The sequence below is a fragment of the Cryptomeria japonica genome, chromosome 2 (genome assembly GCF_030272615.1).
Source record: "Cryptomeria japonica chromosome 2, Sugi_1.0, whole genome shotgun sequence".
NCBI lineage: Eukaryota > Viridiplantae > Streptophyta > Pinopsida > Cupressales > Cupressaceae > Cryptomeria > Cryptomeria japonica.
Window position 1 is genome coordinate 556,445,378 of NC_081406.1, and position 19,508 is coordinate 556,464,885.

At 36.1% G+C, this 19,508-nt stretch overlaps 1 protein-coding gene across 1 annotated transcript in view; it reads right to left on the reverse strand.

Annotated features, from left to right (window-relative positions):
- LOC131038047 (uncharacterized) overlaps positions 1–19,508 on the reverse strand; it is a 53,571-nt gene that overhangs the window by 33,650 nt on the left and 413 nt on the right. Inside the window, exons 2-7 of the mRNA XM_057970330.2 lie at positions 17,777–18,559; positions 16,477–16,554; positions 15,844–16,390; positions 15,366–15,751; positions 12,969–13,195; positions 12,725–12,875 (exon numbers count right to left, since the gene is read on the reverse strand). Of these exons, the coding sequence (XP_057826313.2) occupies positions 12,725–12,875; positions 12,969–13,195; positions 15,366–15,751; positions 15,844–16,390; positions 16,477–16,554; positions 17,777–18,469 (2,082 nt within the window). The 5' untranslated portion in view covers positions 18,470–18,559. The remainder of the gene's footprint in view (positions 1–12,724; positions 12,876–12,968; positions 13,196–15,365; positions 15,752–15,843; positions 16,391–16,476; positions 16,555–17,776; positions 18,560–19,508) is intronic.

Below are 19,508 nucleotides of genomic sequence, written 5' to 3' on the forward strand. Positions count from 1 at the left end.
GATTGTTGCTGAAGCTCTGGCGAAATTTACAGGATTTAATGCAAAGTTAAGACTGTTTCAATTTCATTGTGAGTGCATGGTCTCCTTCTTCACCAATTTGAATTATTCTGTTATGTTTCTTTCATTTCTATAGCATTTTCTAGATAAACATCTGATAGAATCCTCGTTGGTCATACCATTAGGGACTGACTGATTGTCGTTCCTTCTGCATGGTTAATCTGAACCCTTTCACATGCTTAGTTTGGTTATTGAATACTCATTGAATGAATCTTAGAGTTCTGAAGTTGTGTTTAATAGCATGAAAAACTCAATTTTCCATTAAAGATCGCATTAGATTCATACAAATATTGTGCTTGAATGGCTGATAATGTTTAATCTAGTTATTTGGAGGTGTCTATCTGCTTTTCTTGAATATACTTTCTTAATAATTTAGACTTTTTGTACCTCTCTTTCCCTATCCCCCTTTTTTCCCTTCTTTTACCAAGAAGAACCCACAGTCCTGCTGAAATAGTATCATCTAACTGGAACCAATCGATAACGAGAATGTCAGAATTCTAGGGAACTCATCCAGCAATTTATCCATATCACCGTAAGTCCCCTTTGTGTTCCCAGCAAAACACATCAAACCACTAAGCAATCCCGCGGTCAAGACCTAACAATCGAAACCTTGAGGTCATCCCCTTTGATCAAACAAAAAACAGCATTAGGGATTTCCTTATCTCAAGAGAGGATAGGATACTCAGCGAGTACATTCTATTCTGCGTTGGCCAGATGAAGTTGCAAGTTCAGCGATTTTAGACCCGTCAACACACCGTAACATTCGCAGGAACAAAACTAATACAAATTTGGCAGTAGAAGAATAGAGGGCAATAGAAGGGCAAAGAACAAGTCACGTGAGTGAAAGATATCCTGTAGAAGAGCATTTTCTAAACTTGGTGGACCCTCTTGTTAGAGGGCAACATGCCGCATAGAAAAGAGCTTAGGCTGCAGAGTTGAGAGCACAACAAACAAATCAGCCCCTTCAATTGTTGACAGAATTAATGGCTTGACAGTTTGGAGTAAATGTGAGAGCAAATAATGCAAATAATGGAGGCAATAATGATCCACCTAGAGGTAATAATGGTCAAGGAGAAAACTCAGTTCATAGTGGGAATGCAAATCAATAACAAGAACAATAACTTCTAGACCTCTTATGCCTACCTTTCCACTTAGGGATCAACCACGAATTGATAATGAACCTCAAGTAATGGATTTGCAGAATCAGTTCATGAAATATTGGACAAATGGAGGACCTAAGTTTCGGGCTGCTATATCATTAAGGGATTATATTGATGTCAAAATGAAACATACACCCCATGCTTGAGATAGAGCACAACACTATGATTTGCAGAAAAAGGTTGGGAAGCTAACTATTCCCTACTTTGATGGCTCAGGGAAGACTTCAGCTAAAGCTTGGGTACAGAAAGTGGACAAATATTTTCAGCTTAATCCCATGCTTGAGGAAGAAGCAATCAAATATGCAGCAATAAATCTAGATGGCATTGCACATGAGTGGTGGCACCATGGAATTATCACCATGGATCGCGATCAGATCACTTCTTACGTAGAGTTAACAAAGAGACTATTAGAGAGATTGCATTTCAAGGAGTTAGCTCAACTCAAACAATCGGGCTTTATAGATGCATATGTGGCTAATTTCCACAAACTTGTAGTATTAGTCACTGATATTTCATCGAGGAGACTCATGGTACTTTTCATGGATGGCTTGTCAGATCCTTTGAGAGGTTGGATTAAGGCACTCAATCCACCTACTTTGCAAGAAGCTATCAAGAAAGCTAGAGATAAGGAACCTTCTACTTCTAGAAGAAAAATGTCAATCTAAGGGATTCCCTTATAAGAAGGATAAAGACAAAAAACCAATTCATAGGGAATCAAATCAGTCACAAAATGAATCCAGAAGGTTGGATAGTGAGCAGCTAAATGACCTAAGGAGGAAGAAATTTTATTTTCATTGCAAAGAGCCTTAGGACCCATCTCACGAATGCAGTGTGAAGATTCCCTATTACATGTTTCCAAGAAGGGTTTTTTTAAGCCATTTTTTATTGGACATATAGGAAGAATTTTAGAATATAAATAAATTTCAAATATCCATATGATAAAATTTATCAAGCATTCATCATAGATATTATAGAAACTTAATATGTAACATTTGACTTGAATTGAGGTTTCACATGAGAGTTGACAAACAAATTAACATTAATTTAATTGCTTTTATTGTCAATATACATATATAATATATATTATATAAAAATTACAACAAAATGCTCAATGGCTGCAACTTTCAAATACAAAATGACAAAAAACATAAAAAATATGCAACCATTTATAATCAATAACGTTGTACCAAAATGAGGTTGATCCCACAATGTGTTGGTTAAGTTGTGGCATTGTTAATGGTGTCACCAAGGTTCAAATCCCCTCTAGGCTGATTGTGAACCGTAGCAGCATTAATGCTGATTGACAGATGTTAAGGCTTGTGCCAAGACCCCTGTTTGGCGCTCGGAGGTCTTGGTTGTTGTTGTTGCATTAATGTCAAGGATGAGGTCCCTTGTTGGTGGCCTCACCTAGTGCAAGCCAGGCTAAAAATTCCCTACTATTCAACGATCAAAAAAAAAATAGCGTTGCACCAACATCAAAGTCTAAGTCACTGCAACTATGGGGGGTTGCCTCTTCGAATGGAACCCCAACCTATATAGCATCTTCAAGATTATCACCCCATCGAACAACCCAAGTCTAACAATAATTAAAAGTATGTTGATTGTGTAGCCACAAGACTCTATGCACAACCATCAACTTCTTTGATAGTCTAGACATAACACCATTCCTCTTGACTAAATGAATGAAATTACATATAGACCACTTCCTCTCTACAACAAAAAAACTAAGAAGCCTATGAAAAGAGGTGAATTGCAAGTATTCTCAACTCTATTGCATCCTAGCAATGCCACATACACTATCCAATGGGATCAATTTAAGCAAATGTTAGTTTTATCTGTTCTCGCCTCTAGTTTTCTAAAGATTGGACCAGAAAGATTGACAAAGACTAGCCACTGTATGTGAAGTATGGTAGACTCCTCATCAATAAACATTTTTCAAAGGGCCTTCAAGCCCTTCTTTCACAACTTCATCATGAGATGGAGGCTTTCTCATTGGCCTAAATACATACCGTTCAGAATATAGGGCATAGATTACCATACAAAGCAAAGTGTTCATAGTGTTCCACCACCACATCACAATGGACCTAACGTGCTCCTCATTAAAATCCCAAAGTAGGATCACTACTATGAATGGCTTCCTACATCTACCCAAGCATGCTATCAAATGTCTCATAAATCTCTTCAAGGCTAAGCAAGTCTATATCATTATATATTATGGCTTGCACAACAAGAGAGATGAAGGACCAAATATATTTGCAAGTACAAACAAGTTACAAAAAAAAATCATAAAATATTAAGACTCAAATGATAGAGTGAATACTATTACAAAGAATAAAATAACTTATGAATTAGAAACATTAATAAACTAATTTAAAAAAATTTATGATAAATTCAGCAATTTCTTACCTCAATGTAGACCACCAATCATCATCAAAGATCTTTCATTTCACACTTTTTCCCTCAATCATGCTCGTCTCTGGCCATCTACCCCACTTTGAATTAACCATCATCAATTGTGAAGTCTCATACACCTCAACAATCCTGTTGTGCTCGCACACACACCCCTGCTTCAAGGGACCCCCGAGTTTTTTGCAATCTGCCGAAAGGAGAAGAGGAAGATTAAACGCGCAATACAGGCTTTAAGCTAAAAATCTGTCAAACCTCCAAACCGCCTTCCAAGCCCAAAAGGTGAGAGGTCGTTTGAAGGGAAAATCGCCTCACAAGCCGAAATTGACAATCCAAACAAATCAAAACGTGAAGTTCAAAATCACACAAGTTCGCCATATGTCTCCCTAATTTCAAATAGTGCAATTTTAACCAATTACCCGGAATCCTAAGTCGACATCGGAGGAGGAATTTTGGGCGTTTGCTCTGAAAGGCAAACATTGTCTTCCTATCGAACTCTCAAAAGCCAATGAAATGACGAAAATCATCTAAGCTCGCAATTCACCTTTTCAGGGCGAAATTCGCAAAGTCATGATCCAGGCCGAAAAAGGTCTCAGTTGACCAAAATCGGCTTAGGAGCCAGAATCGCGAAAATGGTTATAGCTCTCAAAACAGTCTTATGAGCCAAAATACAAGGTAAAACTCAAAATGTTCTTTTGGCCCAAAAATGAAGGAGCAACCTTAAACTTACAAAATGAGTTAATAAGCCGAAAATGGTGTTCAAAATCGTGCAATTTCGCCTCACAAGCCGAAAACTTCAACAAGTTCAAATCGCGCCATTAAGCCGAGAGATGGACGCCAAAGTTTACAAAGTCGGCTTATAGCCCGAAATGCGAGAGAGGAAATGGGCATATAAACCAAAAGTCGGCCCTCTGTTGGATTTTGCAAGAAATAAAACTAAGTAGTCAAACTCGCGCAATAATGCCTTTCAGACCAAGAATGACTTAAGCTCTCAAAACGAAAATGATAGAAGGCAACCCGGAGAAACCAAAATCGTGTGTCAAAATGGAAATCGCGAGTTTCGTGCATTTCGCAAGAGGATGCCAAAGTTTGCAAATTGATCAAGTAACCCGAAAATGAGGCCAAGTCTTGCAAAATGATCCAAGGGTCGAGTTTGCATTTTATCCTGAGCACCCAAAATTTGGACTTAGTCATGCAATTTGACCAAGAGCCAAAATCATTCAAACTTCCCAAAATACGTAGAGTCTTTTGATTTGCCTAAGGGGTTCAATTTCACAAAATCGGCCTAGATGGCCAATATGAGAAAAGCATTTAAATTTGCAAAAAGCTCTTAGGTGCCCGAAAATCTTCAGAATTTAGGCTCATTTGGCCGAAAAGGACATAAAGGGCCAAAAACTCTAAAAGGAGTAAGCTCGCAAAATTGGCTTGTAGGCCGAAATTGAACAATAGGGCAAAATCGCACATTTCGTCCAAAAGGCAAGAAATGCATAAGAGAGTTTTTAAACACGAGGACCTCTTAAACCGCCCAATAGACCCGAAAATCATGAAAGAACAAGGGGCGTTTTAAAATTCGGTGATTTCACTAAAATTACAAAAACAAAATCCCGAATTCCATCTAGGGGAACATTTAAAAAACAAAGTTCGGCGTTTCATATTGCTTTGTAGGACAAAATAAAGTTCGCTTAACTCTCATTTTGGATCAAAGGGTCGAACTTTGTCAAGTAAGAGGCGAAAATATTTAAAAGATACATCTCACAAAGACCTTCTCGAGCCCAAACTCCACCAAGACGAAGCCAGACGTTAAAATTTAATGTTTGTCAAATTAATTTAATTAATTTTTCAAATTGATTTATTAAGGTGAAATTGATTGTTCGCAGGTCAAAGGCATCGTCCAGAAGAACCAAGTGAAAGCCTGAAACAACAAAGCCAAGCGCTGAAAGCTGAAGAAGATGTAGGAACGCACTGTAGGAGCGCGAGATCTGAACCGAGCATTGGGAAGCGTGCCACTGAACAAGCTAAAGTCCACCACCGGGACCCAAGACCGAAGAACACTCCAAATGTTGCAAGTGTATGCTTCAGAAATGCACAGCTGGATTTAATTCCAGAAATTTAGTTTGGAAAACTGAAATTGTTTAAATGTAAAACTGCTTGTGGGCCCCACTTAAGATATTTTGAAACAAAGGGGGCACATGGCAGTTATGTTCAACTACCAAATAGATCCAAATTGAACCCAAACAGTGATAGGCAGTTGAGATAGTGGTTGGGTGGATGACTAGGAGTTTAATGGGCATGGGTTAAAGCTGCCATGCTTCTGGAAGGCAGATCAGGACCGTTGGATGCAGTCCATCCTAGCCTCTGATTCATATTGTAAAATCTATAAAAGGCAGAAGCCTTTCTTTTTTAAAGGGTTAGAATTTTGTAGTTAGATTTTAGAAGTTAGAATAGACTAGAAGTTAGAAGGTTAAATTTTAGGAATAGCATAGCATAGAGATGCTGCAGAAATTGTTGTAATAGGCAGCTAAAATCAATATATAGACATTGATTTGATGTTTATCATCTTGTTTTCATTTTGTTTGCATGGTTTCTTTCAGCTAGTTAATTTTAAAGTGCAAGAATTTTAATGGTGAAGTGTAGAGGGGTATTTGATGCATTTCTAGTTCATACCATTGGGGATCTGTTGATTGTAGGTCACCGTGCATGGTTAGTCTGAACGCTTAGTTCAATTGCAGGTGTTCGTCTTAGGTTGCGCCAGAACTGGGTGCCTAAACGAGTGCCTCCAGTCTGAAAATCCTTCATCCCTTGGAGCTTGCACCGTTCTTGTCTAGTTGTGAGGGTGTCTCTGGCGAAACAAGAACTGGTTTATCGAAATCTGTCTACCCGCTGCATCAACTGTTATCTTCCTTGTCCTTAGGCTTCCTGAACCCTTCCCTTTTGATTTTATTTCACAGTCCGAAAATCACAGCAGACCAACTTGTTGCAAAACGTAAGTCCCCTTGTGCTCCCAACAAATCACATCAATCACTGAGTTATCCTGCAGTCAAGACCTGACAACTGAAACCTTGAGGTCATCCCCCATTGATCAATTTAAAACAGCATTAGGGATTTCCTATCTCAAGAGAGGATAGGATACTTAGCATTCTATTCTACGTTGGCCAGATGGAGTCGTAGTTTCGTGACTTTAGACACGTCAACACATCCTCTCTAATAAAACGAAGTAGCTAAGATTTCTAATATCCATGGGTTTAAAGAACTTCTTCCTTGAAAAAGTCTTGAATAAAGCAAGTGAACTATGATGGTTTCAATTGAACATATGTATGTCTCTAGCTTTAATCACCACTTTTTGCCCAATCTATCTTCCCAATGTCTTTCAATGCATTGTTCAATCTATAAAACAACCATCCCTTATCTAAGTTTGTCCCATTTCTTCCATCAACACTATCAACTTAAAATATTCTCTATCAACGAGGGTGGTGCATAGCTTATGTTCTCTAGGGGTAAATGAGAGACCAACAACAATTACATCTTTGAACATTTGTTTGAAATAGGAAGAATGTGCCACATGAAATGCTTGAAAAAATTTGGCAATGGAAGACTTGGGCCAAGTCTCATGATTCTGCATAAAACAACCCTGCAACAGTAGAAGTTTTTATTCTTCCCCTAGTAAAAAAACCCTCTCCCCTTTGACTTCCAACATCTATGGTTTGAGTAGGCGAGTACAAACTAAGATACATAGTCTCCTTCAGAATTCTCTTATTTCTTGCCTCCACCTCCATGTGCAACCTAGTACCTCACCTTTCTCAACTAGGGGTATTTTCTCACAATCTTTTACCCGTAGTCCACTTATGCATAAAAAATAAGAATAAAATCATGTAGCTGCCCCTGTAGTATTTTTCGCACAAATGACAAAGCCATACCCTACTCCACATTAAATCTTTTTTCATATCTTTGTTTATGCATGTTGCAAATTGTAAAAGAGGCTTTTGTAGATTAAAAGGGCCTTTTGCATAGGTTTTGAGGAATTTGGAAGGACATTCAAATGCATTTCTTAAACTCATGATCCCTACAACACTCCCACTTCTAGAAGAACCCCTAGCAATACTTCTATGACTTCTTTGTTGAATTTCAACCTTTTCACTTTCACTGCCCTCACTGCTGCTAATTGCTTCCTTTGTTGAAATTCAAAACATAGCTTTAAGTGTGCACATAGAACAAGAAAAGCAAAAACTTCTCCTTGAGTGGTTATAAGTTTAAAACAAAAAATAAAAACAAATGCCAAAGAATTTGAGAAAATAGATAATGGATGGGAAACTTATCTCAAATAACGTGAATTTGATGCTCTTTTGCTTTCTCCCATTGTTGTTCTCTTCTCACTACTGCCTGTCTTTTTCTTCACTAGTCAAAAAATGTCAAAATGAGTTTGTTTTTTGCTTTTGTTTTTGAGGCTGTTTTAAGTTTAGGTTTGATTTAAAAGGATGTGGCCATCCTTGTGGGCCTTCCTATCCTTTTTTCTTTATATTGTGTTTTTTTTTGAAGTGACAAAAATCTACTTGGGGCATAGGGAATGGCTCACCATCCCTTACAAAAATTGTTTACCTAGGATGTTTCCCTAAATTTTGGCAAATAAGGACAGTGTGGATGTTTCCTAAACATCCTTGCATCCCTGAAACGTCCCCTATGGAGAACAAGGTCACATTTGGCAGAGGACAAATCCTTGAGGAGCACAAATATGAAGCCACGAACAAGGCCAACAAGGCGATTCAACATTTATACGAGTCTATTAAAAGCAAATATGAATCCATCTAGCGCATTATCAATTAGAGGAATCCAAGAACACCAACATATTCATGTTATTAACTCCTATTTGAACTCTAAAATTTTCTTCTCTTCGCTCATTCAAACTAGATGAGGTTATGGACGATCTCAACACATCTACAGATGATGGTCCCTACTGAAAACTAGAGAGACATCATATATGATGAGTTAAAAGTTTCTAAGGTGCAAAGGGGAAGTTAGCTTCACCTATATGTATTTGAAGGAAAAGCCACTCTACATTCAAATAACAAGTTTAATTTTAGTTTATTGTTTTACTTTAACTTTTAAGTTTACTAAAATCCTTACAAAGTTATAAATATTGTCCTCATAGATTTGTGGTGGGAAGATTTTAATGCAACAACACCTAATTTTCAAATCTCGCCATCCACATTTTGTCCCAATCTTATAGCACTTCCAGTTGTGAACACACTTGGAGTGTCTTTAGGCCATTCACACAAAGAAGTGCAACAAGTTGACTCAGAAGTGCTTGAATGACTTTTTTTTGTGCAATACAACCTTTGATTGCATGCAGCAAAAGTAGAGGTACAGAAACACATTAAGCACCTGACCTCAATGGCATTGATCCATTTTCAGTTTAGGTTTGTTAAGGATATAGATCCAATGTTTAGTGCTGATGATATAGCTGATTTAGAAATGGTGACAACCAAATGGGAAGCAAATGTGGATGCATATGAGGGGGCAAGAAGCAAGCCATCATTCATCGTAATCACATCAAGTTCCTATCCCTGAGGCTCCTATTAAAGATGATATTGTTCCTCAACAAAAATCTACATCACTACCATCCAGTTCAAGGATACCCATTAGTATTTACAAATTATGAACATTAAATTTGTAATTTGTAATTTTTATTTATTTTAAAACTTGAAGTTGATATGTATTGAACTCTGATTTTGATCTATATATGAAGGAATCAGTAATGTGTTCTCTAAATTCAGTAATATGAATATTTTTACAAATCATGTGTTTTTTATAGTTTAGAGAGTTTACCAAGTCCAAATTTTTGATAAATTTTGGGTTTGTTGAGTCCAAGTTTTTGGATTATGTGTATCGCCCAGACTATTTACCCATGGATTCTAAATTTTGAGAAAGTCATCAACTAATGGATGGGCAAAAAATAACGATTTATACTTATAGGTAGTCCCATAGAAGTCCATGAGTTAGAATACTAATTGTAGACTGATAGAGCAGCGAAGTTAATGAAGAAGAAAGGATGACTCTTTTGATATGTAAATAGACTGAAGGGAATTGAACAAGAGGAATGTCAAATATGTATTCCCTATTCCATATATAGATGAATTATCAGCTAAGTTAACATGGGAAGCCATATTCATAAAAGATTGATTTGAGGTCTGGACTATCACCAATTAGAAGTGAGAGAATGTGACCATATAAAAAAAATCATAATCCCAGCCAAATTTCAAATAAAAAGAAGCAAACTCCAAGGTTTTAAGGTGCATAAATAATGCTACTGAGTTGCATGCAATATTTGTGGTAGAAATGAAATGGGAATAATAAAACTGGCTCGATATGCAAAAGATGAGATTGATGTGAAGGTATAACTTTTCAGGTGATCTGTTTTCCATTAAAATGACATATAATGTACCAAATTAAAATATAAAAAGGTACCACAATCATGGCATTCCTCATCTGTTTTTGGTGACATTGGCTTCTTTGTGAACAAATACAGCCTCAGCATAATTTTTTATTGAAGAGAACAAAATAGGGAAAAACGCTTTCTGTATTCATAAGAAATTTGGCAAATACACACAACTAAACAACATAAAAGTTGAGGTCTATTGAGATTTCTACCATTACAAATCAAAAATGGAAATCCATTACACAACAGGCCTACTGCTGGTTGGAAGTAAGAAGTGTATTTAAATAGTTCCTGATCAGTTAATTATGTATAACATACAAATTGCATTATTGTTGCAGGTCTGGCAGAGCTTCACAAAATGCTTACATAAAAATGCAGAGACTTCAAAATAACATTGTTAGTGACTGTTGATTGCAATCCAACATATATGACTAATTCATATAAAGAGTTGTTAAAATGTGTTGGAACCATCTTCCACAAGCTCTTGTTAACAAATGGACATACAACGAATGTCACATTATTTAGAAGGGTAACTCACAAATGATATTTAAATAAATTTCATGCCCAGAACAAATGTATTATTCAGAGATTTGGTCTAGCAAAACACAACATAAAATTATCATGTCACCAAGGACTTGAATGGCAATCATCCCTTAAAGATTGACTAGTTCATTGAAGACACTCAAGTCACAGTTATCTGTGACCTACCTGGAGAGAACCAACAAATATTGAAAATATAAAGGACATTGATTGGCCCTATAAGCAAAACAGAAAACTCAATCAGACCACGATCATACTGTGAGATAGTGATTAGGTTTTCAAGAAGTTACAGCCTTATGGGCAGAAGTCTATCAAAGGAAAAGAGGTAGAGAAACTTGGGCCTCAATACCATTAGCCTTATAAGATATGAGCCTAAGACGGAAAGGTCACATTCAAATTTGAACTACCAACACGAACTCAAGAGTACAATTCCTTATAAATTTCATTTGAAGAAGGTAATCAGAGATTATGTTAAAACTTTCAGATGCCTTGCCACCTCTAGATAATGCAAGACCATGTTATCATCGTTCGAAAAAGGTTGGGTACTAAAGGAAAGAAAATTGAAGATTAAAATACTAGCATGGCACCTCATATATTGGAAGAAGTAACATGTCAAGTCCAGGAATACTACAACCAGCAACATTACAATTGAACGGGGACTGTTATAACACCAAAGAATATACAGGTTTCATCAAATATTTCTATTTTTTCAGAATTTTGGATTTTCCCCATTTTAGATTTTTCAGTTTGCAATAGTTTTTCTGTTTCCAGATTTGTAAAAAAAATTCAGTATCTTCTGAGAGGATTTATAGTAGAAAATTTTGAGTTGAGAGTTAGCTCATTACCAATAATTTTTCAAACATAACAAGCATCTTAAGTTGTCTAAGGACAAGTTGCCACTGTTACAGACTACTATGGACCTCTTTTTGGTTTTTTGATGAGAATATGGGCAATATTGAATAGCTGGCTCATCCAACCATTTTTATGGAAGCAAGCACATCACTTTTAGGGGTTAATAGATCAACACACTGTTTAAGAAAGTGGTTTTGATATTCTACCTTTTGGTCAATGTGTCTAGGTCCAAAGTATCTAGATTGTTTGGAAGGATTTTATAGGGTATGTAAAAATAATTATCACACGCACCTCAAATGCACAAGTAACAACAAGAAAGTAATCAGGCCGTAAAAGTTTACAGCAACTGTATTTTGGGTAAAGCATCCACACTATCTTGGATATTTAGCCACGAGATGGCATTCATACCTTTGCAAGCAAAACTCTCACTATTCTACACTAGTAAGATGTAATTTTCCACCAGCAGTAAAAGTTCCATTCTTTTTCTAGTTTTCCACATAAAAAATTGAGCCTTAACTTTCAGGTTTCTTCCAGTATTTTTAAGATTTTAGGTTTTTCCAGTCTTGAAATTTACAAATTTTGTATTAAAATCCAGTTTCCATATTTTTACTGCAATTTCAGAAAATTCTCATCTAGAGTTGGAATTTTACAACAAAAATTTCTTAAGTCGGTATTTTCCATTTTCAAACTAAAGATTTTTGTTTCCTGTCAAGGGTTTCTACATGAGAGCTTACAGCAGCAGCTACAGCAAGGCTCATAATTGATAATACTGATGTCATGGCTGGGACTTCAGTCTTTAAGTAATTTTGTAGGTCAAGTCTCTTCAACTGTAACATTAGATTGTAGCTCATTTGATAGGCAATCGACAAATATATCCAACTAAAATATACATACAGAGTTTTGGAAAAGATTTAGCATTAAATAAGCACTATAGATGCATGAGAACTTCAACATAGGGCCAACATCAACCATATACAAAGATCATGTATACCCTGAAGACCAAACCAATTAACTATTTGTATGTTGAACAAATTAGTCTGATTCTACACAATAATGTTATATGCACAAAAAATGTGTGTTATACTGCCCAACAAAAAAGTTCCAAATTCATCCAAACCAGAATACTCAAAATGCATCAGAAGTTAGGACAAAAAAGGATGAGTACAATTTTTAAACTCATCAAAATTACACACCTTGATATTCCCATGCTACAAGACATCTTAACAAAAGCAACTCTAAATTGATTCATCCAAAAAAGATCTTTATAAATTTCCCTCACCTTTGCATTCATTTGACCACAACTAGGACAGGAACGAGCAAGATGAGGCCAAAGCTCCACCTGCACAAGATGTTGATATTGGCGGTCATCCCTACCCGCTCTCTCCCAGGCTTGAATTTCTTCTTGCACAAATAAGATGCAGCCCCCACCACTGCCAACATATAAAGATTGCAAAAAACGTTTAGTAATATGAAAAAAAAATTGAGCCAAACCAAACTAGAAACTAGTTATTGAAGTTAATTACCTGAAATGTTCATACCCACTTATTGCTTTGCTACACATATAACAAAAATATTGACCACAATTAGAGCAAGTCATCTTGTTGCAGCCTTCTGTTTTAGATATGGCCATCTTGCATCTTGGACATTGTTTTGCATCAGATAATATCTTCCTTCTGCTAAGCAATTCATTTATAAGTTCCTGCTCCTTTTTCTTCTGGTCAGTACGCAGCCGGCCTGAACTTTGGCGCTCCTGCAAAAATAGAATGTTGGTCAAACACAAAACTGCAGTCTTTGATTGAATTGCTACTAAAGCAATGAAAGGTACATAAAATTGCTGTCCGTATAAGATTGAACTCTTTTTAAGTAACAAATCTTATTTGGTAATTGAGAGGGAACACGATCTCGAATTCAATTTCAGTTTTGGCATAACATATAATACATTCTAACCCTTTTCCTGATACCATTGAAAATATGTAGTTATACTAGTACTGCAGGACAACAAATAGTGCAGCATTTCACCAATAACAGCTGGCCCAACACCAATGCCCAATGGGATAAGGCAAACTTTCCTGTCAGCCACAAAGAGGTGAAAACATATGGCTTTAATATTCACAGACCTCAGGTGATTCCTCCTGCAGTTAGATGTGACCCCCGATTACCATGATCAACCGTCCCCAGCAACATCAGTATTACTATTTTCTTCTGGAGACTTCCTCCACAGACAAGCTTTAAACTCATAAATTTTAATACTGTAATAAGCCTGGTTAGCATTTGAGTCCTAATTCTTGCCAGTTGACTATCAAAAATCATGAACAATCAATTATGAGTATATTTTCCCAAGCAAGAAGCTGAGAAGACTATATGGAAATATTATACAACATTAGAACAGAAACAGATATAAATGCATGATGAAACTTAACAGAACTGCAAAGCCTTGAAAACTAAAATCTCTATAGAGGAGTTACCAAGTTTCTGCTTATCACACAATGAAACTACCATTTTTTCTCCCCTCTAAAAAAGATCTCTTTTGCTTAATGTTATGGCCTGGACTCTTGACACGCATATTCATCCATTAAATACTACTTCAGGAACTGGTGAAGCTGCCATTGCAAAAATCACTAGAGGTGGTGGAATGGAGAGATGTATATGAAGCAACATAGGAACAAGTTCACTGTTCAAATGATTGTAATGATTTTCTTGGCCTTGGTTAATCCCTGATTACAAGTTAGTTTCTCTCATCTTCCTTTCATCTATGGGTTTTGTTGGGTTAGTTAATAGTTCCCATTATAAGAAGATTGTATCTTACTGGTATGTCAGTTTGATTTCCAGCTCAGGCTCAGAATACCTTACTGGTATGTCAATCTAAATCCCAGAAGATCTCCTCCAAATTGCACCTTTTCGATACTATCATCAAGCTTATAATTTTAGATGGTACAAAGGTTTGGAGACCTAACTTGGTCTTTGAATGGCCCTGTATTGAAAGGGTCCAGACTCTCATGCTGTAGCACATGAACCATTGCAAATGGAAAATTTCTTAGTGTATTATAATGTTATTCAGGCCAAATTTGCTACCCATCCACTATGCCTTGAGACTAGGTTGGGTCTTCTTTCTATTAGCATCTTTGTTGATAGGTGTTAGTGTTTTAATTTGCACCTATATATGCAACGCAAAACAAAATAGATGTGCAATAGAATTGCTCTTTGAATTAAAAGAGAAAGCTACTAGTAAAATAAAAAACTAATCAACTATAAACAATATGTACTTGCAATTTACAATCTTTACAATGTTCTACTAAGTATTTCATGTTTAGACTGAAAGAACTTTAAATGTGTATCTTCTCAGGTTTGCCTATGGTAAAACAGTGAGACACACTTTCAACAAAATGCACAACATTTTATGTTTTATGATTGAAAAAAATTCTAGACTAGACACTTACACTATTTTACTAAAAACAAAGACTAAATCATGCAAGTACAACATAAGGATCAAATACACTAAAATGCATACACAAGACTTATAAATTAAACATGACAATTGCATTGAAAGCTACCAGTATCAACCTAACACATATTGCAATACAAATCTTTAAGTAATCATTAAATTTTCACATATAAAAGCACAATAACACAAGGCAAAAACATTTCAACAATAATTTAGAAATTAAATCAGCATACTAAATTTTATTGAATGTATATAATGTTCACATGCATTGATTGATGATATGTCATTCTATACACTCAGACCATCATGTTGCATTAGATACCCACCAATAGTCCTAAAATCTAAAATCCGAACAATCTAAAACTTACCGAGCATCATCTAGTAAACACATATTCTGAAAGAAGTGTCGCCTTGTTACAGCTTTCACCTCAAGAAAACAAAAGGAGTCTACTACATTTGCCAGAATTGAGAAAAGTACCTGTAATATGCGAAGCCGCATTTCTGGGCTCATACAAATTTGGCCTACATGTCGACGGTCTCGGCAGAGACTGCAAAAACTATAGAAACATTTGGCACATTGTGCATGATTGTCTTCATCCTCCAAGCATGCTGCCTCACAACGAGGGCAGTATACAACATCTTCCATTGAATCTAATGTCTTCTGTAAAAGCAAGGATTCCCACCTTTCAAAAGCCTCATCCCCAAGAAGGCGCTTCAATAAAGCAGGTGAAATAGAAACTCCACACTTAGGATCTGGACAAATCAGCTTATTGACAGTGCCATCTTTGACATGAACATGTGAGTACGTTTCCATGCACTTCCAACAAAAGATATGTTGACATAGTAATTTCACAAACTCTGTACCTGCATAAGCATATAACCATAAGCTCAAGCAAGCCAACATATTTATGTAACTTAGACTACAAAATATGGATCACATGAAAGTAAATGCACACCTGGATATTGATTGAAGCATATATTACACACATGCAAAGCGTTCCGGAATACTTCATTATTTTTTTCATCATTGTATTGCATTAGTCGAGGAATATCGACATCTGGAGTGGAACATCCTGAAATTGCTCTCCAATCTACCCTGGTCTTCATGCCATATGGATCTAATAATACCTCATGATTAAATCCAAGTTCTGAAAGAGACAGGCTGTGTAGCCACTCTGCCCATTTATATAATACTACTTGGCCTGAATCTTCAAACCAGATATTGTCCAAGCACTTACAAAGCTTTGCAATACTAACAGAATCCAACCAGTAAGCCAAAATTGCATATTGTGGAGGCATATCACATGGGTATGATTTAGGAAGAACACACACCAATACGATGGGAGGAAGATGTTGAACACTAAACGTGTACTTGTTTTCAACAAAAGGATTTTCTCTTAAGGAAGATCCATCATTGCTCTCACTAGGCTCACATCTATTAGAAAATGGTGCAAGGCTTACAGTAATTAAAATTTTCTCAGGAATCTCAATATGAATAGATATCTGCAAAACAGTGGTAAAAATTATTAAAATTCCTCCATTACCTCAATCATACAGCAGAAACTTACACATTTGCAAAATCAGCTAACCTTGAGTGCACGCGGGCTGTCATCTTCCCTATCAAATACCATTATGTCATCCCCATAAATCGCTTTCAAGGCTAGTAACTGTTGTGAAGAAGCACAGTGAAAGAAAATACAAAACAACAACACATCTGAGAAGATAAATTATTATACAAATGTTTCTACAATTCAATGGAACAAAAAAAAAATAGAAAAGCTTCTGCAGATTACTTTTTAATTTAAAACTTGAAGATGCTAGGAGCCTAGAAAAACCATGTAAATAGTAAATCTACTTTAGATGAAAGGTAGGTCCTTCAATTTGCAATGTAATTTAAGCATTGCCAATAAACTAGGAAAATGTTGATGAAAGTCACAAAGAGGAATTAATTTGTGTACAAACTGTAGGGTTAGCTTATTCATATGCTAGCTGAAAGTGACTGCATGCAACAAGTGAGTCAAGAACAATTGAAAATGGTTCCACATAATTTTGCAGACTATTTACAATGGTACTTTAGCTCCCTGAAATGATTAGACAAAGAAGTATGTGCCAAAGTGACCAAACCATATAAGTGGGGCACAACATTTCTCCTCTGCACAAAACTTCTGAAGATGAAAATCTAATGTTAAAATAAGTCAATGAATCTCTGCAAAGCACATAGAATCAAATCATATGGCTGTACACAATACATCAAATGCAACTTTAACATGGTGCCTAACATCTGAACACACTCACAATTTTAAAAGGGTGCCTGATATTGGCATCTGAACACATACAAAAATTTTGCCAATATCTCCAAAAGATAAATTTTCAAGCTAAAAAAAATTAAGCAATAGTTGAATATGACCAGAACAAAACAGAATTCAGTAAGATGTTAATACATTTACACCAGTGATATAAGAAATATGGACTGATTTTGAAGAAGAAACAATTTAAATGTACGCTGGACTTTATGAAAAGTTGAAGTGAAGCCATACAGACTGCAGTTGAGAAAAGTTAGTCCACAGCCATGTACATATTAGAGTAGAGTTAAAACAAGTGAGAGTCTTGTAAATATAAGACTAGAGAGAAGCAGAAGTTAGAAGATGGCCATAACATGGTCTTTGAATGGCCCTGTATTGAAAGGGTCCAGACATATTGATAGATATGGTGTTTCCACAGTCCATGTAGTAATCAAGAAAGATTCTGATAAAAAACAGTGTAAGTGTTTTTTACATTGAAGTCTAACGATTAGACTCTGAGATCCATAAAAAAAATTGACTTCTTTTTAATTTCCAGGAAAGCATTCATTGCATGGATATTGTTCAGTGGGTATTTTGAAGCACATACCTCATCTTCTTGTTCTTGATAATTTATCTCAATTTGTGTTTCAGTTAGCTCAGGTTCAGCCAAAGAAAGATTCTTCAATTGTTTTACAACAGAAGATATATCTCTTTGCTTGCATTCATCTTCTTTGGAAATACTTGAATTGCAATTTTTGTCAATCTCTGAACTATCCTCAACTGAAACTTCAATATCAGACATAACTTTAGCTTGATCATTCTCTGGAACACTCCTTGATGAAGCTGCTAGAGAACTTTCAGGAATATCGCATTTTTTACCTTCCCTTGAAAAAGAACTAGACTGTCCTGAAATGTTGCTTGCTAGTGGATCCTGCTTGACTGTATTACATCCAAAAGAGTGGGCATCATTGCTTGAGAGAGATGAGCTACGTGGACTTCTCACTCCATTCACAGCTTTATTTCTTGATGTTCTCTTTAATGCCAGCCCTCCTGCTTGCTCTAGACCTCTATCTATAAACTCTGTCAATAACAGTGATGTGGATTTTTCCCCAGGATAAATCTCCTTCTGCAATTGTGGCTTGTCCTCTGAATCTGAAGTCAATTCCTTTTCCAGAGAACTGTCATTTTCTGCAGTGCCCATGCTCCTAGGAGAGGAAGCAAGAGTTCTCACCGCCCACTCTCCAGGAACTTTTTCTTTATTTCCATGCTTTCCCTTTTTTCCCTTTTTAGTACCGGTCATTTAACCAATAATGGAATTACCTTCCAATGGAAATAAGAGGTGACTGAGAGTTTAATATGAACTCAAAAAAACAATTTTTTATGTTTTTACCTGTTTCAAAGATATACATATTACAGTCAATGTCTCCAATTCAGAACAAAACGGACAAATAAATCAATAATCAGACAAACTTCAAGTCTTCAAGTAAACGCACATAACAAACAAAACGACATGACAGTATAAGAAAAAGTTAATAAAAATAAATGGAGCAAAACTCTAGCTCAAGTGGCAGAAGCAAATGAGCTTCGCAAGCTACGCCCGGGATTCAAATCCAAGAAGACAGTATAAGTGTTTAGATTAGGTAGAATACTACATCCAATAAGCTGGGAGTAATATACTCGACATTTAAATTGGATAAAATACCACATCTAACAAGGTGGTGGTAACATACTCAGTATTACCAAGTAACATGCTCAGTATTTATATTGGACAAAATACCATATCCAATACAGTGAATGTAGCATACCCGTGGAGGAGGCCAGGCATAGGTTCAAGATGACTTCGGTGGAAGAAATATTGTTGATCAAGGCATCTATTCTAAATGTTGCCCCAAAAAAATAGGGAATTCACCAACTAAAAGACAAAAAGCAAAGTCAGTCCAAAGGGTTGTAAATGTAAAGCTAATGGAGAGCAATAGTCCGAGCATCACTAGGGTATACAAGTTCTAATAATACAGTACAAGTATGCCACACCCTGCACCCAAGGAAACCCATTACCTCACACTATACTGAAAAAAATAAGATTTAATGAATAATTTAGCGAAGACAAAAGAAAAAGATAACAACTTAGACTGCAACATCACTAAATTCAAACCGCTTTAGGATAACACTCATCTCATAAACCCCAAGAATAGAGTTGCTACCAGTTGAATTTACACATTATATTTTTTTTATATTAGTAAAAACGGACCCATGGATTACTGAATTGACTTTTGGCGACAGAATGTTTCGGCTAGAATTTTATTACACTCAAGAAACTTCAATTTTTTTCCTTCTAATAA